The following is a 25640-nucleotide window of genomic DNA, read 5'->3' on the forward strand; positions in this document are numbered from 1 at the left end:
AATAATAATAATAAAAGTTTAGTTAATATTAATATGTAAATATATAAATATTTATATTTATTTATATATTTTAAATATTAATTATTTATATTATATTAATTTATAATATTTATATAGTGCTTACTATGTTCCAGGTATTGTACTAAGCACTTTACAATTATCTCATTTGGTCATGACAACAATCATGGGAAGTAGGTGTTATTATTTATAAATATTTAACAAAAGAAACAGAAATACAATAAAATGTCGATAACCTTGCATTTTAAAACAGAATCCGCAGGGATCCTTATATATGGTTTAGTGGCCCCTTTTCTATTACAGTTTGACACTTCTGGCCTAGACCTTCTGACTTGTCCAGGATCACACAGTCAGTATATATGGAAGCTTGGACTCAAATTCAGACTCTCCAGCCTTCCAGCCCATTTCCCTATCCACTACTCTTTTCTGTCTCATGAAGACCATAATGATGATTTTTAAAAAATGAATAGAATATCTTCATCTGGATGAAAAAATGCAAACCCCCAATTTTATAATAAAATATATTTTAATATGGTAATTTAATTTTTTTCTTTTCATGCAATTATAATATGCTTTTAAAGTTATGGTTTGCAGTTGGGAACAGCCTATTTAGACCAATGATTATTTCTCTATAGGAGAAAGCCTAGCAATGTGGAATATTTTACTCTCTACTTCCTAAAACCTCACACTTACTCAGCCAACAAAAATATCTCTATCCTAGAAAACCTAAATTTAAAAGAAAATAATAAAAGGAATGAGCCTCCACCACCTCCTCTTTGATGACATCCCAATTCTCAGACAGTGTCCTCTGTGCTTTATTTGCCAATGAAAGTGGACAGCAACTCTCGGGTTTGTTTTGGTGATTGTAATTTCAGGTCTGTCACTCTTGTTACTGTGTACATTCAAAAGGAAGAGAGAACAAAATATATATGATAATCATTTTTGTTTAACTAATTTTGACTTCTAGCAGGTAAATGTATGTAGCAGTGCAGGGGTGATCCTGCTTCCTGTACCTTGACATGCAAAAGGCTCCTAACACTCCACATTCAAACTGAAGAGGAAAACTGAAATATCTAATGAAGCTGCTGTGTATATTTATGAATATTAATGAATAAAAACTGCTTGGATGGTTTACCTTAAAAAAAATCTCTATCCTTCTAGCCAAAGATCAAAGTCTAATATTTTAGAGGCAGTGTGTTACAGAGGCACTGATGAACAGCACTGAGCTTATCATTAGAAGACCTGGGTTCAAATCCCACTTTTGTTACTGGCTGTGTAACTCTGGGTAGGTCGATTAACTTTTCTGAGACTATTTTGTTGCTTATAAAGTGAGTGAAAAGACTGAGTTATGGAGTCCACATTCAAGATCTTGCCATCTCCTGGTGTGAGGTTGTCATGTAGATTTGGAATTCACCCACTCTCCCCTGTCATTGTGGAAATACACCGTCTTCACAGGATGTAATGAAAGCCCTAAATAATTGTGAGCTCTTATCCAGAAGAGAGGGCAGCTAGTTGGTGCAGTGGGTAGTGCACTGGTCCTGGAATCAGGAAGACTCATCTTCCCAAGTACCAACCTGACCTCAGACATTCACTAGCTGTGTTATCCTAGGCAAGTCACTACTTCACCCTGTTTGCCTCGGTTTCCTCATCTATAAAATGAGCTGGAGAAGGAAATGGCAAACCACTCCAGTATCTTTGCCAAGAAAACCCCAAAAGAAGTCATGAAGAGTCTGACACACCTAAAAATGACTAAACAACAAATCTGGGGAGATTATCTTGAGGGCTGGCCACTAGACTAGGTACAATAGTCGGGCTAAGCCAGATATTTTGTGAAGAGAATAGGGTACTGTCCTTGGGTAGATGACAAGAATACATTTACTCTTAAAACAGAAAACAAGACTGTGCACTTTGAGTATGCCAAGGAGCTATGTAATCTAAAGTGCAAAGTCCGCTTGGGCTCAAGGCCTTCATGTAACACACTCCATCTCTCAAGCTGTTTCCAAACTGGCCTTTCAAGGAGGGGCAATTCTTCTGCGGGACTTCTTGTACCACTTTAATGAATGAGTGCAGAAACACATAGAGATTTGCCATCTATCAACAGGTCCAACTCAGTTATGGGGAGAGCAATCTGAAAAAAAAATCAAAGCCTACTAAAATTAAAAGTTATTTTTTGTTGTTTAATAAATGAATGAAAAACAATCTATTAAGCAATAAATATGTTCTAACCACTTGGAACACATAGAGAAAGAAAAAACTTCTGCTCTCAAGATCATATTTTGGTTGGGGAAGCAACATACAGCAGAGTACAGAATGGTAAGGCTTAGGAATCCTAAGGATGTATTAGGGGTATTTACCCTTTGGAGTGGCCCACCACAGTTGGCACCAATTCAGGCTGGCACCCTCCATTCTCCCACACAGAGTGTCTGTGGCAGGTGTAGGGGAAGGGCAATTTAAGGCAACATGTTTTAATGAAAAGAGCACTGAACTAGGAATCGAAAAACCCATTTATCTACCCTGTGTCCTTGGGCCAATCACAACCTCTCTGAGTCTGTTTCTTCATATATAAAAATTGAGCTATGGCTATACTTTTAGGTCCCCCAAAGGGTGAAAGAAAAGTGCATGGTGATCATAAGGAGGCTGAAGCATTATTAATTACTTCTACAGGATAAGTGGCAAACACACATTACCAAGAACACACTAGAAAAGGGGATAGATGGGTCATATAGTGAGAACAGAAATTGGTAAATGGACCACATGGGTGCTATCTTCCTACTCTGGAGATATTAAAAGACCCAAAGAAAGGCCTCTGGTGAAATGGATGGATGCTCAGTGGAGGTTTATGGAAAGACACTAATGAGGATAGTACAGGATGCTGGAGTGTTGCCTTCTGGCCTGGTGGAATGTCCTCTCATACTGATTTAATGGTTCTGTGATCCCAAACTAATAATATCTGTCCCACCTATTTTACAAGGTTGTGACAATCAAATGTTGCAAATGTTTATCTGAGTCCCGCATGGTATCTGCCTCCCTTACCCATCACATTTCAAACTAACTTAGAATGCAAAGTTTACAAGAAGATATCATGTTTAGCATACTTCCACTGAGTCTTGCATATCCAGGGATTCTCAATAACATGTTCATGTGAAAGTGTAGGAATGCCTTACATTTAGTAGGCACTTAAGGTTTATTGAAATGAACTAAGGACCACAGGAGTCTAGCCAGAAAGAGGAAAAAACAGGGGAAAGAATTAATGGGACTAGGGGTAAAAGGTACTACAGGTGTGAAACCAAATAGACCATATTTAGGAAATGTTTCCTATTTGCTAGGCAACATATACATCAAAGATCTGATTTCATTAGGATGCCTACTCTCCTCCATCAATGGAATGAAACCGGTTTGAGCTATAGTAGTTTGCTGCCTTGGAACTGCTGTGGCTGTTCATCAGCCTGTAGCCAATTTGATAAAAGCCTCTTGGAACTTAGGTAGGCTGGTCCTTAGACAGTATACAATACATTGCTAGGTTCAAAGCGTTTCCAATGTGATAGGACCAAACAGAGGTGGCACAGTGGATAGTGGGGCATGGAATCACGAAGACATCTTCCTGAGTTCAAATCTGGCCTCAGACACTTAGTAGCTGGGTTACCCTGGGCAAGTCACTTAATCCTGTTTGCCTCAGTTTCCTCATCTGTAAAACGACCTGGAGAAGGAAGAGGCAAACCACCCCAGTATCTTTGCCAAGAAAACCTTAAGTGGGTTCATGAAGGGTTGGACATGCCTGAAACGACTGAGCAACCCCAACAACTGGACAGGATAGAGTGAATACTCTTCACTCAGCCCATGAGACGTAAGGGTTATCTTCATGTCAAGACGTGGCATGTAAATAATGATGATAATAATAACAGCTAGGATTTATAGGTTTGCTAAGCACTTTACAACCATTGTCCCATTCTATCTTCACAACAACTTTGAGAGATAGGTGTTGTTATTATTATCATATGACTAAGCTCTGAGGCAGAGAAGAGTTCAAGTGATTTTCCCAGGGCCACACAGCTAGCATGTGGCTAAGGCTAGATTTGAACTCAGGTCTTCCTAACTCTAGCTGCAGCGCTCTATGCACTGCGCCAGCTTATTGCCTAGAACATTTTTATTAGATTATTTATCTTTATAAGCAGCTCAAAATATTAAATATTCATTAATGTTATGGGACAGTTATTATTTAGTTTATATATAGGATATATGTGAAAAATACCAGAAGCTCCATCCAATTCTTTGGTGCCTTTACATTTTTGATGGCTTAAATGCCCTGTAAAATAAAAATATGTGCCAAGGATTTACTTGTTGGTCCACAGGGAAACTAGAATATTTAGCTATTAACTTTCACGATTTGATTATGATCAAGAGATATTAAAATGTACTTTTAAAAATTGTTTTATTTTTTAAAATTATTTAATAGTTTTAGTATTCAACATGGATTTCCACAAGATTTTGAGTTACAAATTTTCTCCCCATTTCTACCCTCCCCCCACTCCAAGATGGTATATATTCTGATTGCCCCTTTCCCCAGTCTTCCCTCCCTTCTGTCCCTTCACTTCCCCCCCATGCTCATCCCTTTTCCCTTTATAAAATGTACTTTTTGATAGCCTAATGGAATGATTCTCAAACTTTCTGGTCTCAGAACTATTGTATCCCCTTAAAAATGATTAAGGAACCCACCTCCCCACAGTTTTTATTTATATTAGTTATAGCTATCAATAACTACTACATTCAAAATTAAAATATTATAGTAGTATTATGAAAATTTTTACCTTGTGGACCCACTTAAAGGGTCGTGTGGATCCCCTGAAAGGATCTCTGAGACAGCTAGTCATACCACAAATGAGAACCACTGACCTAATATAATTAATGTGATTGTTCACATATTTTAATATAATTGATATCAATCTAGACACCAAACTTTTAATCTCTTAAAGGTAGCTTGTGGGGCAGCTAGGTGGCATAGTGAATAGAGCACCGGCCCTGGAGTCAGGAAGACCTGAGTTCAAATCCGGACTCAGACACTTGACACACTTACTAGCTGTGTGACCTTGAGCAAGTCACTTAACCCCAATTGCCCTGCCTTCCCCCCTCAAAAAAAGGTAGCTTGCTCCTCTATTAATCCATTTTTCTACTTAAACCAAAACCAAAGATTTTTCTAAAATGGTAGATGGTTTACTGGATTCGGTGTTAATTGTGCAGACCTGGAAACACACCAAACAATTTCATAACCAGTTATTCCATTATATGCAAACAGAAAAGTGAGACAAGGATTTCCATTAGAAGCTGAAGTTTTATTAGAGGATAACCGTACATAACAACACATCTAAAATCGATGTGTTCAATGCACTTTTAATAAAGGTAATGTAATATTAAAGGTACAGTTTTCTAAGTACAATATAACAACATTCATATTAGAATGAAAATTGGAGTATTTAAAAGACAACATTAAATCTCTTTTTTACAGCTGTATTTACAAAATGAATCAAAATACTTTTTTTTTCAGGACTCAGTAAAATAACAAACAGCTGGATATAAGCCGACTACTTTAAGAGTGAACTTAAAAGAAGACCCAATGTAAGTGAAAATTTAAACAATCCTCTAATAAAGATCATTAGCAAAGTTTTAGTACAATACTCTATTTTTTAGGATTCTTGTAAATGGCTTGCATTTTCATTGTGGCAGAAAAAAAGGAGTTTGTACATACTGTACACAAAGAGACAGCAGATATTTATAGGTACAGTATTTTTTTTTGTACTTGCATGAATATTTACAGAAGGCTGAGTCTGGGACTCAGCGAGGTTTGTGAAATTTGTGTGCTTCATCCTTAGACCTACACACTTTCATAATCAGCATTTAATGTGGTATTTTTAAATGTTACTTTAAACACTTGGTTGTAGGAGGAAATATTAACCATAAGGCTTGGTATACTTTATAAATACACCTAAACAATTCAGAAAAAACAATGTTGCAATCAAGTCCATTATTATTACTTAACCTTTATTAAATGCCGACAATGTGCTGGGCATTTCAGAGAACATAGAAAAGATAAGATTTCCTGCTCTTAAGCAGCCTATGATGTCAAATGGAGTAAAAAAGGCCCATGTCTCCTTTTAAGCTAAAGCAAGAAGGAACGGCCTCATGATTTGTATTAAAATGTGTTTTTTTTTCCACTAGCCTGTAGCCAATTGAGTTTTGAAAGGTAATTATTATTAGCATTCTACTGATCATGAAACCTGCCTACCATGTACAATTGCATTTATGTTTATGATAACAATAAATCTTCCGTAAAAATGGAAAATGTCTAGGATTGCGGGTACAAATGCAATGCATGGAAGCCTGAACCATGACATTAGAATTTATCACCTTCAGTTACAAAAAGTGCAGTAAACAGAAACATCTGATATAGGTTTATAAATTGCTCAAAAATCTTTGCTAAAGATCTTATAAATTCAGTAATAGTACAGAACAATTCTAATAAATATTTAATAAGGTTTAACTACATCCTTAGTTAGATATTTGATATATTTCTTTCAAGAATGAACCTGCCAATGGGGTTTGGAAGAAGAATTGAGTTATTAGTTCTGTGTCAAATGACTAATTCAAAATGAACATTACATAATTGACTGATAATGCAAATTTCATATCCAACAATGAGATCCACATTTATTAGATGACAAACATATCTGTCTACCAGTGACTTCTTGTTTGGAAAGTCTGTTCTGCCTTCAAGCCACCAACAATGTTTTCTACAAATGTCTCTTATTTGTAACAGGTGCTAAGTGCACCAGATGCCAAATATAATTTATTAATTAAAAAAGAACGCCTCTAAAAATGTATTGCTTTTTAAACTAGAGTGAGCCTTTGGGTTCTTGAAGCCACAGGAAATTATTTTTCATCTTATCAAATATAATGTTATGAAGCCAAGTTATAAAACAAAAAATGCTGTTTTTATAATCCATATTTATAAGAAAATTTACTCTATTGATGCCAAATATCAATACTAAGGAAGTAATTTTATCCCAATTAAATACACTGTAGAATAATTTATATAATGATACTACGTATTTAAAGAGAAAAGCATGTCCCAAATCTAGCACTCTGATACAGGTACCAGTTGGGTACAGGTAGATATATATATTATATATATATATGTATATATATATATACAAATATATATAGTTATACTCAGTGAAATTAACAAGACCCAAAGGTGGTATTGTCTAGGAATAAAAGGGATTTTTGTTCACAAAAGTAACTTATCTAGCACCACACATCAGAAAAACACAAAAATAGCACACTCTAGTTCTAAACAGCTATGTCTAAAATAGATTATATAGTAAAACAGGTATTATACAGAATAATGTGGTATTTGATAAACAGATAAATATTTGCACTGAGTAGGCTGTTTATAATATAACATTTTCTTATCTATACAGAATGAAAGCCAAAAAGTTAACTGTATAGAGGTGAGCAGAACAACATTAAATATTATGACTCAAAAGCAGAGACAAAGATAAATTTGAAAGAAGAGTAAGAGAAAATGTTTACAGGCCATTACAAGTCCTTAAGTTAGCAGGAAAATAAGGAATCAGTTGCTCAAGTTGAAGAAAGCAGTAAACAAGATTGCATTTACATGCAGATGTCTAAAATTTGTATTTTTTTTAAAATCTATGCACAAAAAGTCATTTGTTTTTATTGCTTGACATTCAGTTATGGCTAGAGTATTTTTAACCTATTTTTTTTTGTACTTTGGAAACAAGAATATTGTTAAAGGTGCCATAAAAATGGACAACATTGAAAATGGTTTGCAAATAAACCACCTAACACTGCAGTTCTTTATACATTTTAAAAGCCTTGTCTGGGGTTTGTCATATGTTAAATATATTTAAATTGGGAAAATATGTCATAGCTTGAAGCCTCCCATTGGCCCAAACATCCAATACAAAAACACATCTCCACAAAAGGAGCAGGCAGACAATACAGGTACATAGAAAGAAGCAGCCAGCTAATGTCCTAATGTTAAAAACATTTACCACTGTTTTACATGAAGATTCAAACCAAAACAGAGAAGAGAATTTGGAATTTAGAAAGATGTATACAGTACATATGTATTTTTGTGAAATAAAATTCACTATATTGCTTATGAGTTGCTTGCATTTACTTATGCAATCTGTTCAGTGATAATCAGCTCCACAGAAAATGTATTAATCCATATTAAGACTGATTGGGATAACGGGTGGGAAGTAATTAGATGAAGCATACAAAGAACAATGAAAGCATAGAGCTGTTGCTTGAAGAACATGATGATGGTGTGTGCAGAATGCAATGTGTTCTGGGAAAGGGTTTCAAGGAATAAAATGGAAAAGGTTAATGTGGTATAATAATTATACCATAAAACTAAATGCAGATTAGAAATACTGATTTTTTTCTAGCCATTCACTTAAAACATTCACATATGGTTTCCATAATGATTCCATAGACCAATACATTTTATGTTGAATTACAAAAAAAAATTCCTTTATGGACTAAATGTAATTATTGCTCTAAGTTCTAGAGGTCAGATTCCTGCCTCAAAAGAGGGTGTAAGGTTTTTGTAATCTGCAATGGCAGTTTGGTGCTGAAACAAGATGTTAAATGGAGAGCCCAACAAGAGCTGATGTCACTAAAGAAAAATCAAACAGAAACAAACTGTTACATAGAAATGTCTGGCTGTTCTATGTTGCAGGGAGGAAAGCCTTCATGTGTCTTAAAATAAGCGATGGAAGAGTTTCTTTAAATTAATTCAATGTGATAAAATTGCTTTGTAAGGCAGGCATTGTAGGATAGAAAAACTGTTCGACAGATGGAACATACCACATTAGAATCTTACCGTTTGTCCCCATTGTGTTTCTGAGGGAGAGGATTTGACTTGTAATGTGTTTTAAAGGTTTTCTATTATACTATATTTTGACACCGAAGTGGTTAGAACATGTTTCCTTAGACCAAAATTTAATAAGTTCTAACGACATGGATGCAATGAGTTTTTTTCCTCCAAAATGCTCTAAGCAGTTACTATGTATAACTGTTCCTATCCAATGAATATATGAAGGTCTCAAAGTATGCTTACGTTGGGGTATTTTGTCTATAGAGCATTTAAAGCTTTCTTCTGAATATTTACTTCTATGGCAAAAAAAGGAATTAGGGGAAAGACAGAGGTGCAAAGGAAGAGAAAGAAAAGCAGAGAGAGAGAAAGGGGTTAGACTGGGTAGAGAGAGGAGAGACAGAGAAAGTGATAGAGGAAGAGTGAGAGAACAGTTATTCACCTCTTGTTTGGAATAGTGTCTTTTAATTTTATCCATAAGTAAACTCTGGAATATATTCTTCATTGTTGAAAGCTGAAAATGTATTTGACATGAACATTTTCGTGATAATTATAGAACTAGCACACAATATTGTGCAATGGAACTCTGAACGATGTTCCTTTGTTAATACGCTTAATGTTCGTTTAGCTTTAGAACAGAATGGCACGGCTTTATGCCATTTTTAAGCACATAAGACCAAAGAGAATATAGGTTTCAGACAACAAAACGAGACAAATGTGAATAGTTTACATACTAATGTTCTTATGCAGTTCACTTGTGCCTTGGAGGGATATTATTAATAATAATGAAAAATGAAATTTGTCCCAGTAGTACTGGCCACCCTGTTTTAAGAGTTTTAGAAGATCCCTGAGCACATTAGTTTCTGACTCTTAACCCCAACTCCAAAAACGATAGGGCTTCTATTGTTGATAACAAGATGGATTGTCATTCACAGTTAAGTCAATCATAAGGTGCTTATTTACCCTTTTTTCACCAATCAGCACAAAGAACTGTCAGAAAATAGCTTTTTATTTTTTTAAAAATAAAAGTACTAGAAGGACATGTGTGATTTAAACAATAAATGTTTGAGACAGTGGCTTTTAGGATAATTATCTGGCTGCCCCTCAACAATAAACAAGTGATTCAATCGACATTCCTTAGCAAAAAAGAAAAGAAGAAAAAAAAAGAAAAAAAGGCAAAAAAAAAAACCTGTACAAATATGTATTTTTTTTCCCTGAGGGATCAAGGTACACCCGCAAGTGCTCTATGTACATATTGCACTATAGAGGAATGAAGAACATGTGCAAAAAAGCAACAATGATAGAAGCTTACAGACTAATTCAACTTTTTAATTAGGACTCTGCTATGTTGTCTTGCATTTTGGAATGTCGGAACACAAACAGCTATTCCTTAGTCAAAAACTTAAGAACATGTATTTCTACTATGGCACATTCAATGAAATAAAAAGTTTTCCAAAGACAGATAGACAAATTCCATCAAGAAAATAATACAAAGTTTGTTTGTTTGTATTTTTTTTTTAGAAAATTACATTACTTTCTTTCATTGTTTCACATTACAAAATCTTTTTTTTTCTTTACACAAATCACATTTTATTGCAGGAATATTTCAAGTGCCATCAAATATTTATAGAAGGGTTAAAAAAATAGAAGTCTCTCTAAAGTGGTCCAGACAAGGCTTTGTATAGAATAAATCTTTTTTTCCACCTTCTATTTTTGACTTACATATTTTGAATACATTTTCTTTTTTCCATTGACACTTAGTAGCCTAGAAGCAGTCAGACGCTCACTCACATTGCACACACATTCATTCACTCCCCCAACCTTCCCACATGCTCACATAGACCTGGGTATCCATACTATAAATGTACAAACTTCGTAAAGAACAACCAAACTTAGAAGAAGCAGTGTCTTAAATCAACTTTGCTTAAGTTACAAAGGGTGAATAAGGGTTTTAGAGACCTAAAAGTATACTGCACTCTCTAAAAACAAAACAGCCAAATTCTATACTTTAAAGCAAATAGTTAATCTGCCTGAAGATTCATTTTGCCATAAGCTGTAGCTTTATTTTCTACCGTGAGCAATGCCAAAATTGTCACAAGAAGAAACAGGCTGTATAGACACCACTGCTATATATGGTATCCAGGTTTTCTAGAGAAGCCGTATTTGTTCTAATCGAGAGTGGTATGACATGCTTAATAATGGGATAATGATGTTGATGTGGGACCAGTCCAAAAAGAAAAGAAAGAAAAAAGAAATCTCTGGTGGATACTTTTTAGGGACAGGCAACTTCAATTATAAGAATCATTAAAAATAATTATTCCCACGTTAGCAAAGGAATACATATTGTAGATGTTTCTATAACAAGGAAGAAATGAGAGCAGAAAGTGAAAATTCAGTTTTTCACATTCATTTAAGCACAGCATATCATTAATGGGATATATCACCACACTTCAGATCTTGGATCCTAACGGTCTAGTCCTATAAAAATGTGTCTAGCTCATAATATTTAACATCCCCTTGGTCTTCCAAAAAGACCTGGTAGCAGCATTATATTGCTCTATCTTGATTTATCCCTGCCTCTCCTTCAGAAGCGATGCTACTCTGAAGTGATGATACCCAAGATTTACATCTGGTACAATGTTAGATCTTTTCTAGAATAGGTATCACAGCAATCTCAACATATGTTCAACATCAAGGTCTGTCTCACCCTTAGAAAAGCTCAGCTCACTGGAATCTTGAAAATGGACACTGAAATTAAGTTTAGTTGCTCTTTAAAAGTACTAGCACCTGAGGCTGGTCATATTCAGAAAGCTTTGGTTAAAAAAAGTTAACATACTTTAATAAAACCACCTCCAAAATTTAGTAAATCAGAAATGACTTACAATGAAACCAATCAAAGAAAAATAAAGATATACAGTAACTCATTAGTCAGCCCAGTAGGATATAATGGACAAATAAAGACCTTGGATTGACTTAGTATATATACTTTGCAGAAACTGACAATGGATTCCTAGGGGAGCATATTTTTCTAAATGAACAATTTTGACTGTTACTTTCTGTTAACTGACAATCATTCTTTATGTAGCCACATGTTAGGGTATTTAAATAGTTTATTTTCATTTTCTGTTTATTGTTAGACAATGATTACTGATAAAAAATACATGTGTCATGTATATGTATCTATATAATATTCAAGCCATTATTTAGGTTTCATACAGATCCACCATCCAAAGAAATTCCCTACTTTTTCAAAAACCCTAAACAAAGGAGTCAAATGAATATGAATTAAATGATTTTTTTTTCTGAAGCCCAAAATGGCAACAGAATATAAAGTTAAAATCAATATTCCATGGGAAAGATTCAGGAGAAAATTCTAATGGAAAAGTAAAGGTTTCTGTGTGTATAGGAAGAACTGATTGAAGTTCCATTTGTTACCTTGAGGCCACAAAGGACATTCTCTTCTTAGTGTAAGCTGTAGAAGTCCTCTTGGCCTTGTGCAGATGAGAGGCAAGGTATATTGAAGAAATGTGGGGAAAGTTTGTATTTGAGATTGAGTGACTAGCTACAAAAACCCGTTCCAGAAAACTGTGGGTGACCACAATTCCAGAAAGCAAGACTGGCTTTGCACATTCTCTTTGTGTGTATGAGTTCCATCCTGCTACTGAAAAAAATTGTCCTTGCAAATACATTTGGCACTACTCTTTTGCTTCTAGCACGATGAAATAGAATGAAAATATTCAGGTCCCTTGTGAGTGTGACAGTTATCAAACAATATCACAGCCATCAAATACTTTTTGCCCTGAGGCATAGAGTAGCATATGGGTAACAGGGCTGAAGAGTTCAACACAAAAAAAAAAACCAAGTAGAAAATCAGGTGTCTAAAATCCCATGTTTTGGAGCTCAGTATGATACCTTGTGGGACCAAAATGAACACTTATACACTTAAGAGGAAGGAATGACCATCCTGTTCTGGAAATAAGCTCACTGTACCTTGAAATTACTCCTTTCCTATGGGAATGGAGGAAGTCCCCCTTCTCCCACTACATGAGAACCCCAACTACATTCCTACTGATATGACAAAATAAACTGCAGCCCTGATTTTCCTACTGAAGACACTATGTACTGGTGGTATCAGCTTCACTTTCTAAACATAAAGACATTTTACTCACTATTTAACAAATAAGATAAAATGGTTCAACACATCTTGCCTGTCCTACCCTCTGCTGACTACAAAATGAAGAGTGCAATATTTTCTAGAATAGCTAATTTAGAGTTTATTCAGTGATATGCTTTCAGGATTCCGACCCCTTTTGCCCCTAACTCATGCCTCCCTTTAGTCTGTGCTTTATGACCACAAATTTGTTCTAGTAGTAAAAAGTAAATTCCAATAAATACACTCATTATGGATTTGTTCCAAAGCTCAATGATTGCTACTGGGAGATGTCTATATACAATTACTGGATTCTGCATAATTAGGGCTATAGGATTTGGGGGGCGGTGTAGTGAGGAGAACAAGTGGCATTTTAAAAGTTTTTCCAAATGTGCCTAACAGTCTGCACGCTCAGTCTCCACCTAGAGTTGCAATTATACTTTTTTAGGAAGCTTAAATACATTCGTTTTTTAAAACTTGCCAAAAGGCAAAGCGTCCTTTAGGGCTATGTCAGTTTCAGACTCAGAGTCCGTGTATGAAAAATGAACATAATCATTTCTAGATATGACCAGCCATTCTTTTAAAAGTATTTTTTGAAAACAGCAGCATAAACACCTCCTCGCGTACCTTCCAAGCCTTTTTTTTTTTCAGTTAAACTTGCCTTTCTGGTGCACGTGCGACACAACAATGAACACGCTAGCATTTAATTTAAAGAAAAAAAGGTGCAAAATGAAAAGTGCCTTATCAATTCAACAAGAAAAGCTATACCAGTTACTACATTTTATATTAATTAAAACAATATATAAACAATATCTCTTTAGCTATATATAGTCTTCATGCCCATTTACCCTGTAATATATTATAATGCTATTGTTGCTATTGCTATGGACCCTTTCCGTGCTGTCCTGCCTACTGGCAATAATAGGTGAAAAAAATAAAAATCTTCCTTCATGAGACAATGAGCAGGCTATACAAACCAGGGCAGTCAACCTCTGCTCTGCATACCCAGCCGTCCCTGGTTACTATTGGACTTCTCTGTTCTGACTAGAAAGACTGGTTACTTGGTAGAAAGTCTGTGGGCAGTGAGCTACAAGAAAAGACAACCTTGTAAACAGAGGTCAAAGGTCAAGAAAGCCAAGACAGAAAAAGGGTCCAGATCTGTAGGCATAATGGAAATCATATGCATGAGAAAAACAAATTCGACTTTTATTTGTTTTCACTGTTTCTCCTCCTTTGCCTGACCCCGACCACCGAAAGATGTGCAGTGTGTTGGCTCTCCAGGTCTGTGCAGGGCCATATAAAGTGTCTTGGTTAATTTTTTTTTTAAATGTTTGTACTTCAGACATTCTAGAAGTGCTTAGGTGATAACATTTACCCATCAATTTGCATTGCTGGCTCAAATTCTGAAGTGAACAACTCCTTGTATAACGGAGGAAAATGAAGTCGCACAATGTCTGGGTATATTGCTTTAAATGCCATAAGCTTTTCTGTATGTCGTCCACATAGTGCTCTTAATGTAGACACCTTGCATATTAACTGTAAAGAGAAGGAAAGACAGAGGGTCAGAGGGGAAAAACAGTCAAGGACTGAGAATTTTTTTTTTAACCTGGAAGGAACCTTAGAACAATAATACCCTTATTTTATACTTGGGCTTCTCTTCAGTCCATATAAATCCTTCTCCTTCACTTTAAAGATAAGGAAAATTAGCTCCAGAAAAGGTGAATTAACTTTGCCAGATATGCACAATCAGTCACCGGCAGAACCCGATTAAGACCCATGTAATCTAATCGACAATTCAGGATTTTTTTCCACCATGCCACATTGTCTTCCTCTCAACATGATGATAACGACAACATTAGAGTGCTTTAAGGTTTGCACTAGGAAGTGCCCGAGGTTGGTTTGGACTCTGGTCTTGCTGGCTCTAGGTCCAGTGCTCTATCCACTGCATCGCACCAAGCTGCCCCAGTCATCAGCCCTGTCTACCTATGTCAGAATCTATGAAAGTAACTGAATTTGTATTTGCACTGCAGGCAAGGCAAAGGAGAGCTAAGTCCATTAGAAATTTTCTCCTCTAGCTTCCTCCCCCTTCACTTACCTCCATGCCACCTAAAAATATAATAAATTTTCAATCTTCATCTTTTCCACTCACCGACAAATATACTCCAACTAGTCACCACAAATAAACAAACTAGCAAAGCACCTACCAAAATGCTACAACACACACAGACAGTACAGATAGTCTAAGACAAGGAGTCACCAACTGGAGACTTTCTGGCTCCCACCTTGGTTAATATTCCATCTTCCCGATGATTCTTCTGTAGGACATGCTGAAGTGCTAGTTGAATTTTCTGCTGTAATTTTTCTATTTTTACCTTCTCCTGCAGCCACGAGCGATCTAAAAGTGAGCAGGAAGATGGCTGTAGTATTCCTCTAATATCACATAATCAGGAGTAGTCCTTGTGTTTCTCCAATAGAATTTATCAAAGCTCTTTTAAAGTCTGACGACACTGGTTCCTTCCCTCTGAGATCATCTCCAGTTTATTTTGTCTATTGCTTGTCAGTACGTTGTTGTTTGCATGTTGTTTTCCCCATTAAAGTGTAAGATCCCTGAAGGTAGGGAATGCTTTTTGCCTTTATTGGTATCCCCTTCACTTAACAGAGTGCCTGGCATATAGTAGGTGCATAATAAATGACTCTGGATGGACTGATGAATCCTCTCTACAATTTCCTTTGGAATTTTGTAAAGCAGGGCACAGGCAATTAAGCTTTTATAAGCATTTGTTTATAAGCAATTAAGCATTTATAAAGGATAAATAGGGCAATGTGTAAGACCCTGAAATAACTTGCTTCTTAGAGGAAAAGTAGGATCTCTTCATAACTGGATATGCTGTTTGAACTTAGCATGTGTATACATAAAAGTAGATGATCAATCACAAAGCATTTATTTAGCTCTTGCTAAGTGCCAGGAACTATGCTAAGAGCTAGGGATATAAAGATAAAACACATAGTCCCAGCCCCCAAAGTGCTCACATTTTAAAAGAGAAGACAACAAGTACATAAATAGATAAAACTATCATGGGCACTCAAATTTTCAAGATAACTAAATTTTTAGATGAAACTACTACGGCCTGTAAGTGTATACAGTACGTCCATATTCAAGTGAGTGTCCTTTCTGGAAAATATTAGAACTACCTTATAGTTTAAGGCAACTAAGAGTTTTACTAAGACTTCAAAGTAGCAAATTACTTCAAGAAAAATAATGCAATTGTATAAAATATTTCATGGCAGGAAGTAGTAAACCAATGGAATTTATAACTTCAAAATACAAATATAAAGAGTGGGACAAAGTTATGCAAGGTAGTGCCAAAATGGTTTGTTAAGAGATGGTAGAATGTTTCAAGGGGGTACATTCCCGCTTTTACTGTCAATGCAAACAAGATCCATTCACTTTACTTCTGGAATCTTTACTTATAGAATATAGGCTAGATCAGAAGGGGGGGAAGCTGCAGCCTTAAGGCCACGTGTGGTGCTCTACGTCCTCAAGTGTAGCCCTTTGACTGAATAAAAACTTCACAGAACAAATCCTTTTATCCTTTTATTAAGGGGATTCATTCTGTGAAGTCTGGATTCAGTCAAAGAGCCATACTTGACCTCTAGGCTACAGGTTCCCAATCCCTGTGTTAGATGAACCACTGGTATGACCCGCTGTGGGGCAATTATTTTTTAAAGGTCTTATTTGAACTGGTATACTTTGGTGGATCCCAATTTAGCAGTTTGGAGAAAACCTTTTTTTTATCTAGTCAAGAAAGGGAAGTTATACTTACTAATATTAAAATCAGAAGTTCTTTGCCTGGACAATCTTAAAGCTGTTGTTTTTGTTAACAGAAATCAGTCTTACCTGCAGACATTAATACAAATGCAGAAAACAATGCAATCTCATCTTCAGTCAGGTGCATAGAACATAAACTCTTTCCAAATTCAAAAACAAAGCTAATAAAGTCTTCACAACCTGTCAAAACAACAACAACAACATAAAAGACTTCGAATTTGGGCTAACATCCTAAGGGAAAAAAAGATGTGGCTATCATACTATTCAGGTATAAGGATCTGATCTGAGAAAATTAAATGATTAATCTATGTTCAGAAGTGGCAACAGCAATTTTCTAGGAGCAAGTAGGTGGCACAGTGGATAAAGTTCTGGGCCTGGAGTCAGGAAGACCTAAGTTCAGATTCAGCCTCAGACACTTACTACTTGTGTGCCCTTGGGCAAGTCACTTAGAGTGTCTACTTTGGTTTCCTCGTCTGTAAAATGGGGATAATAATAGCTACCTCACAGAGGGTACTGTGAGGGCAAAATGAGATATCCAATAGCATTTTGCAAACTTTAAGGTATTACATGAATATTAGAAGCTATTACTACTACTATTACTACATCTTTTATTTGTATTTTTAATGGAAAATTAATTTAGTTATGGATTGATTAAAAGACATACACAATTTTTTTCACCCATTTTTGTTTCCTAGCTTACTTCAAAATTATTAAAATACAAACATTCTGTGAATTTGCTAGTAAAGAGATATAATTTAACATAGCTCTATCCTGGCTTTATATATACACAATAAGTTGAAACATTTCAGCGATAGATTTCTATGCACTGGGTGTGGTGTGGTGTGGTATGGTGTGTGAGTGAGTGAGTGAGTGAGTGAGTGAGTGAGTGTGTGTGTGTGTGTGTGTGTGTGTGTGTGTGTGTGTAGGTGTTGTAGCAGAATCGATATGGTACTGGATTTGGCATCAGGAAGCCATGGGTTCAAATACTAAGTTCGATGTTTACTAGCTGTGTGACCATAGGGAACTCACTTAACCTCTATAAGCCTCAGGTAACTCTCTAAAACTGTAAAATATTACTTGGAAATGGATCTTACATGAACAGATATCAATATATTAAGGAGTAGTGATTTTGTCAGTGTGTGAGTTTTATTGGTGGAGGAAGTTCTTACAATGATAAACTCACAGTTCCTTAAAACGGATGTGTATTAATATAGCATCCATTGCTGAGTAATAATTTATTTTGTTCTAATTTTGGAATTCTTGCCTATACTTATCTCAAGACCAGTATAATACATCTCATTATCAAAATTTTGTCAACAATTTTTGCACTATGAATATGATTATTTAATATCTAGAGGACAAGCAAAAGGATATAACATAAACTCTTAATATTAGGTTAGATATGACAGGAATTTATGGTACCACATATAAGACTGTAAAAGCTTTTTAGAGTTTTCTATAGTGACACAGTACAAAATGAAAGAAGAATAAAACATTATTTTCTAGCTTTCAAATAAGTAGCCTCCATTTTGGATGACACTACCACTCCAAGCATCTCTTTCTGTTGTCCTCTTTCTTACCTAAGGATTTGAATACATCAGGGCTAGCATATTTCCCATCAAAATATACGGTGTTGTTCTGAGAGTCAAAGGCACGGCACATTCTGATAAACACCACTTCCAAAGAACCTAAACAAAGACAAAAATGGTTTGTTTTATAATACTTTAGGGAATTTATTCCTATACAATGAATGGAAATATGCTTTTCAATGGTATAGGTGATGTAATGGGTACTGTATGTAATTTAACTGGTCGGCTCTATAGTCACATGAATTTCTTCTGAATAAGTGAGATGTATCACTATCATTAAAGATGATTGTACTGAGGCATCATTGGGTTTTACAGAAGAGAAGATTAATTTATAAATTACAACCTCAGAATCATCTCTGCCTTTCTATGAAGAATCCTAGCGTGTTGCTAGGGGAAAGAAAAATGCTTCAAACCTATATGTGCACACAACTGCATACACTCATGTGTGTGTATGCATATATGTATGTATATATGTATATGTATGTGTATGTGTGTGTGTATATATACGTATATATGTGTATATGTGTGTGTGCTAGTTTAAAAAATGGTAATTTGGTGTCTACTGAGCACCATAAGCAGCTCTCTTCACTCCCACTCCATCCAAACTTCCCACAGGGTCAAAGAATAAAGAAATAAATTTTATCAGAATTGAGGAATACAAGTACATATCAAACATGGTTATTTATTCAGAAAAAAACCCATAATGAATCAATTTTTTAAAATGAACATAAACCATTTAAAGTTGGTTTTTTGCTAAGAGAAACATGAGCTAATGACAGCAGAAGAAAAAAAAGATCATCTCTCCCACCTTAACAAGCATTTCGTTCACATGCAGTGTGAAATGGGCCTTGAAATTTGCCTGCAAAGCACATACCTGCTTTTAAAAGCACAATTTGATCGTTTTGACACAGTTCCATAAATCCATCAATGCGTTTGGCAAACTCCACTACATACTGAATAGCTTCTGTTATTTTGACCGCGCACAACTGCCACATTACTTCTCTCTGCTGTGAAAGAGAGAAAACAGGTTACCATACAAAATTACCCACAAAGTGGGCATAATTGGTTTAACCGGTATAATGTTTTCAAATCCGTCTTAGGTGGTGGACTCCAGTTGGACTCAAGTTGTGTGGAGGTGTTCTATATACTTCATGTATATAAAAGCAATAGTACATCTATTTTAATTTAGATTCAGGAAAATAATTTTCAAGTCTCGCCTCTTATTCCTCTCTCCCTAACCCCTACAAGGTGTTTTTTTCCTCCTGCCTAGGACAAAGACAAAGAAGAGATGCTATGAACACAAATAGCAAAAAGCCCAAGTATACCATTGCTTCAGCAGAGACAATCCCACTGAGCCTTTGGGAATGCGATGGTGCCTTCTTGCTCTCATTTCGTAGCCATTTCAAAAGCAAACCCAAATAATGCTTTGGTGAGCCCTAACCTGTCCACCTCTTGCCTTATATAAGTATGATCCTAGAATAAACTGGAGGGTAGCCTGTCTGTAACAGTCAGTTTCAGGTTCGTTCTGCTAGCATGATAAAATGGAAAAAAAAATCACTAGATACCTGAGCTCTGGTTTTGGCTCTACCATTAACGCTCAGTATATATGACCTTGGACAAGTAACTTAACCTCGCTGGGTTTCTATTTCCTTCTATAAAACTTCCTCCTTAAGTCTGAGCCACAAACTGGTGTATTTGGTATAGTGTGTTCTAAAACCTTTACACACCCTCTGAACACCTGATTCTTAACTTCAAGAAAACTAAAGTTGAGACTATTTTACTCCATCTTTCTGGTCTTTAAACTGTCAAATGTAAAAAACATAAATATAAACTCATATAGACTTTTGGGAGTTTACCTTATTCCTTCACTTGTTGACAAGCTGAAAGCAATGTGTGCAACCTCACCAGCACAATGAGAGCCAAGTAAGACCGCAAAATGGATATTATATTTCCTTGTTCACTGTTAAACTCTCCATAACCTCCTTCTCCAAACCCTCAACCCTCACCTCTTTGATACATTATAAGTGAGAGACCTAAAAAGAGATTCTGAAAATATTCTCCAAGATTCTACCTTGTTCTGATAGTTTTCAATCTCTTCCTGGAGAAAGGTCTGCCATGTTATCTGTTGTAGCTCCTCTCTCAAGTACTGGCAAGTTTCCATATGTGACTTGGAAATATTCTGTGCAAGGTGTTCTAAGTTAAAACAAAACAAAAAAGGTCAGAAAGCACAGTGATTTCCCTGCTTTGAATCTTCAAACCAAATAAACTTTTTTGAATTACTCTGGCATTTTTCAGAACGTAAAACAAATAAGCTTATTAAGCCAGGGGTTCTTAACCTGGGGTTGTGAATTCTGCCCGCTCTCCCAATTATGATAATTGCATCAGCACAGAGCAACCTAAAAAAGTTCTAGCGCAAAAAGGTGTGGATTGGGGTATATGGCAAAAAAAGGAATCAGAAATCCCTGTAAGTCATTCTGAACAATTCACTGAGCACCTGGTTTAGGAAGACAAGACCGAAGAGTTTGGACTTTGCCAACAGACAAAGAATGGAAACCTTTTAGAACTTTCTGACCTTGATAACATCTGTCCCTCTATACAGATGCCTGGGAAAGAACGAAAATTAAGCCAGACATAACTAAAACATGAGGGAAAATGAAACCAATTCATTTTAGATGTATTCAAGAGCCCTTGGAACTTAAGGTAATATCTGATCCCTTTTTAATGGGCTGAGATCTGCACAGGTATCTCCTGTGCAAATAATCACATGGGGAGAATTTAATCTTGATGGATTAGAAAATTATGTGGTTGCACAAATGTAGAAATAGATAATATAACTTCTGAATGAGCATTTAATTAATGCCTACTATGTACCTAGTACCATATCAGATTCTGTAAGGGATATGAAAAAAGATATGCTATGGTCTCTGTCTTGTAGGGAAGACAAGATTTATACACTAAAAACAATTAAGTGTAAGGTTAAATGTAATTATATGTTATATAAGGAATATAGAATGAGTATTATGGGAGGTCAAGGCGAGAGAGAGCCATATTAGAAAATTGGGAGATGCTTCTTGGAGGAGGTAAGGTCTGAAACGATTTTGAAAAACGGATATAAAGAGGCAGTATGTGTGTTTTTACACGTAGTATCAAGGAAATTAAAACACTGTCTGGGAAATAATATTGGATAGGTTAAGAGCAACTAGTTACTAGGAAAAACATCAAAATGTAGAGTTTAGACTTGGTGAGACAGAGAAATGGAAGATTAGTTCAGTAGCAGCTTGTTAAGGCAGACTGAAGGCAGAAGGGACATCAGAAATCATCTAGAAGCTAGGCAAAGAAGTTCTGAAAAAGGAATGGTAGCACAGAGAATTGAGTTGAAGGGTTGAATTCAAAAGTTATGACAAAATAAGAGCTAATTAAGACTATCTGGTAAAAACATGTAACATGAAGAAGAATGGATATGGGGGCTGACTTGGCTACACTGCCAACAAAAATTCCCATTTAACCAGAGGTGGTTACACCTTGAACAGAATGAGAATTTTCTATGTGGAAACCACCTTAGAATGATGATATTTTACAGAAAGGAATAACTAGCAAAACTGGTACATAAGGCAACAGGGAACTCATAATGCCCAAATAATCCTGAAACGAACCAATGAACTACCTTCTGAAGATACATAACTTTCTTGATAGGACATTTTCATTGGTTTTTGTAACTCTTTCGAATAAATTAAAATATTTGTAAAAAATTTAAATTGAACTTGACCACTGAAAATGTTGAATGTAGAATCGGCCAAGTTTGATTCAGATTGTTAAAAAGTTTCCAATGCTATTGTCAACAGTAGAGAACATGGCAAGTTGGACTGTGTAAAAATGCTGTACTTAGGCCCCTAGAGATCCAGTCTGCCCCAGAGGCTGGGCCCCAATAAATCTGGAATGAACTCCCTATGGTCCTTTAAACATGGTATCTACCTCAGCCAGGACTTGTACTCATAAGGTAGGTGATGGAGGTAGAGGGAGGGGGAGATATTATTCTATATTATGCTGCAGTCAGTACATCTACTTACTGGGTCAACAGCTGACTGAGTCCTATCTCATCATGTAAAATGGGTCCATTTTTCTTGATATACTTGACCCAAATCACTTTCTTCCTACTTCTAGACCAGTCAGTAAAAGGGGTACAACTGAATGTTTAAATGTGAACGACTCACCAGTAGAGGGCAGTGGCCACATTCTCACCAGTTGGTATTTTACAATGTTTTTGATTATAACTCACACTCTTTATTTGTTAAGTTCTGATTAGGTTTGGGTTTTTAGAAAATCGTATTGCTCTTTGTAAAGCCTCTGTAATTCAGCAAATAAGAAAATATCACACTGATGAAAAGTTGGGAATGTAGTTTATTTCTTCCAATAATGCTTTATTTCTCAATTATGGAAATAGGAAGAAAAGAAAATAACTTTCATTTTCTACACAGGTCTCTAGGGCTGTTAGACTGTGCTACCTAAACCAAATATAAAACTTCATGATGGAGCCAAATTATCTAGCCAGAAATTTAGAAGTGTTTCCATTAAAAACATAGCGGGGTGGGGGGGTAGGAGGTGCATAAGACGCCACTCTGGAAGGCTAAAAGAGAAAAATGAATTGGTAGTGTAGCATATGCTAATTAAAATCTAATGACGAAAGTTATTCTGACATCACATCATTGTGAGTATAGAATTTCATTTACTTAATGTTTAAGACTTAAACACCAAAATTTAAAAAAAAATGCATGAATTCTCTTAAATTCTAGAACATTAGCACTTAACTTGCTAGTTCCTGTCATAATATGGTAATCCTCTTAGTTTAGCATTTCAATTGAATAAAAACTGAAGTGTCTACTATGCTCAAGGGACTGAGCTTTTAAAGGAGAATTGGTGTTGTTCAAATTAACCAAAAATTAACAGAAACATTAAAAAAATTAAATTTAAAAATTAACAAAAGCAATCAAAATTGTTCAAATATGATGTTGGAATCAAATTACACATTTTTTCAAGTCAACTCTGTTTTAGTTCTATATTTCAGACTGATATTAGCGGGAAGGAAGGGAATAAGCTTTTATACAGCACCTACTGTGCCAGGCACCATGCTAATATTTGAAAGCCCCTTGTATAAAGTACCTACAGAAATACTCAGGTCCCTGGGTCCCAACTCCCACTGTACTGGAGTAATGATAGCAATTTTGGTGTGTGGCTTGTTACTTTAGTTACGTGTGTTAAAGCAACAATACTGCGCTCCAATATAACAACAGAGAACAGCAAAGAGCAAATAGAATTTATGGAGACATGTCAATAAAATTAAAACAATCTTGGGTCATTAAAAAAGAATGTTAGTTTTGAATCAAATCCTTGCTTATCTCTATAATCTTGTTTTTCTCACATTTCTGTTTAAAGGCCAATTGAGATTACAAGATAAAGAGTTCTGGGTCCATTTTGAGAAAAACAACAATAAAATAACCTGTCTTCCAGTTCAGAGGTTTTCCATTAATTGAGAAAGATGTAAAGATACCTTTAACACTATTCACTGGTTAAAGTTGATGCTTAAAAAAAGTGCTCTTATGGGTCCAGATTCATAAAATCAATATTAATGATGAAGTGCAAAAAAAAATTCCACTTGTTCTATTTTCAGAAAGCTTTTGTGGACAACAAAAATCTGCTCCCTTCCCCACAAAAAAAAAAAAATCTAATGGGGAAAGATGTAGCGAAGGCAGGAGAAATCCTCCAAAAGAAGAGCACACAACTACAGAACGCAAATGAGGATTTCAATTGCTCACAAAGTCTTTCTGCTCCTGCTGTTAATTTCCCCTCTGAAGTCTTAATTTTCTCAATGTCACAGATCAGTCACTTCCACAGCAACTCATGGAAAGGTCCCAGAGGATTAGAACCTTGAGTAAGGAATCACCAGGAGGAGCAGATCCAACTAAAACCCCACAGAGGTTCTTATTGAGTCCCCTGATAACAGTACAATGCTTTAAATCCAAGCAAAATGGCAAATGAGAATTTCCTAGAAAGGATTTTTTTTTCTCATTTTTACAGTCCTGTCTAAATTTAATCTAAAGCACTCTAACAATGATAACCATGAACAAATTACAGTTATTTTTGCAGTGATTAGTCAGTAAAGTGAACAGATTGGGTGGTTAACATCCATTACCAAAATCTGTGGAAGAGTAAACAAAATTACAACTCCATTGAACTCAGGTCTTCCTGATTCCCAAGTCTAGCACACTTAACTCTTTGGAGAATATGGCGATAACTGGAAAAATCTAAAAAAATACCAACGATAACATTTCCTAAACCTCAAAAATTCCTGTGCCATTTGAACTTCCTGCTGGAGGTAATGCATTTCCTTACCTTTGGTGGTGATTCACAGGCAATTCGATAATTGACTAAGTAAAGAGGAGATGACTACACAGGATGGAACTGGAGGAACCGGAGGGTTACTCAAATGATAAGGTCGGCTATAATTTCTAAGAGCACACTCATCAGGAGAAAGCTAAATGCATTAACTTTTCATTCAGAGGGTATTATTAAAGCAATTATGGAAACTTTTCTCTGGTATTACCTAATTCTGCCATGGATACAGTCGGAGAAGTCTCTCCATTTGTGAAAGAGCAATAAGGGAAGAAGCCCGACGCTGGTGTGTAGTCACATATTGGTTCTGGTTTGATTCCATTAATATCAAGACCCGACTGATCTGGAGAAGGCTGTATGTCTAAGTAGAAGCTGCTAACTGCGGAGTCTGCTTTGCTACCTTCGGGGGTATGACCATCGATGTAATTACTGAGGTCGTCGTGAAGCTCCGTTAGCCCATTGGTGGTGATATTATAGGTAGGAGTCAGTGGCTCTGCCTCCCCAGGCTGCTGCTGGTGATCTCGCTGCTGCTGCTGCATTCGGTGTTTCTGTACCTCGGCGTATAAGCTGTCCCTCTGCTTTTTTGACATCCGACCAAATTTTACAGCTGGAGGGGGGAAAAGGAGAGATGCACAAATGTATACATGTATATGTACATACGCGCACACATATATATGTGTGTATACATTTATATATATATATATATATGCATATGTGCCTAAAACAAACAAATATGTATGTATACACACACCAACACACACAACATTAGGT

At 35.9% G+C, this 25640-nt stretch overlaps 1 protein-coding gene across 1 annotated transcript in view; it reads right to left on the reverse strand.

Annotated features, from left to right (window-relative positions):
• Positions 1 to 5324: 5324 nt before the first annotated feature.
• RORA (RAR related orphan receptor A) overlaps positions 5325 to 25640 on the reverse strand; it is a 112605-nt gene continuing 92289 nt past the window's right edge. The window contains exons 4-10 of the mRNA XM_036736793.1: positions 25081 to 25476; positions 20554 to 20675; positions 19357 to 19489; positions 18474 to 18581; positions 16963 to 17073; positions 15347 to 15459; positions 5325 to 14600 (exon numbers count right to left, since the gene is read on the reverse strand). Coding sequence (XP_036592688.1) covers positions 14436 to 14600; positions 15347 to 15459; positions 16963 to 17073; positions 18474 to 18581; positions 19357 to 19489; positions 20554 to 20675; positions 25081 to 25476 — 1148 coding nt within the window. The 3' untranslated portion in view covers positions 5325 to 14435. The remainder of the gene's footprint in view (positions 14601 to 15346; positions 15460 to 16962; positions 17074 to 18473; positions 18582 to 19356; positions 19490 to 20553; positions 20676 to 25080; positions 25477 to 25640) is intronic.

Source organism: Trichosurus vulpecula, chromosome 8 (assembly GCF_011100635.1).
Source record: "Trichosurus vulpecula isolate mTriVul1 chromosome 8, mTriVul1.pri, whole genome shotgun sequence".
Classification (NCBI taxonomy): Eukaryota; Metazoa; Chordata; class Mammalia; order Diprotodontia; family Phalangeridae; genus Trichosurus; species Trichosurus vulpecula.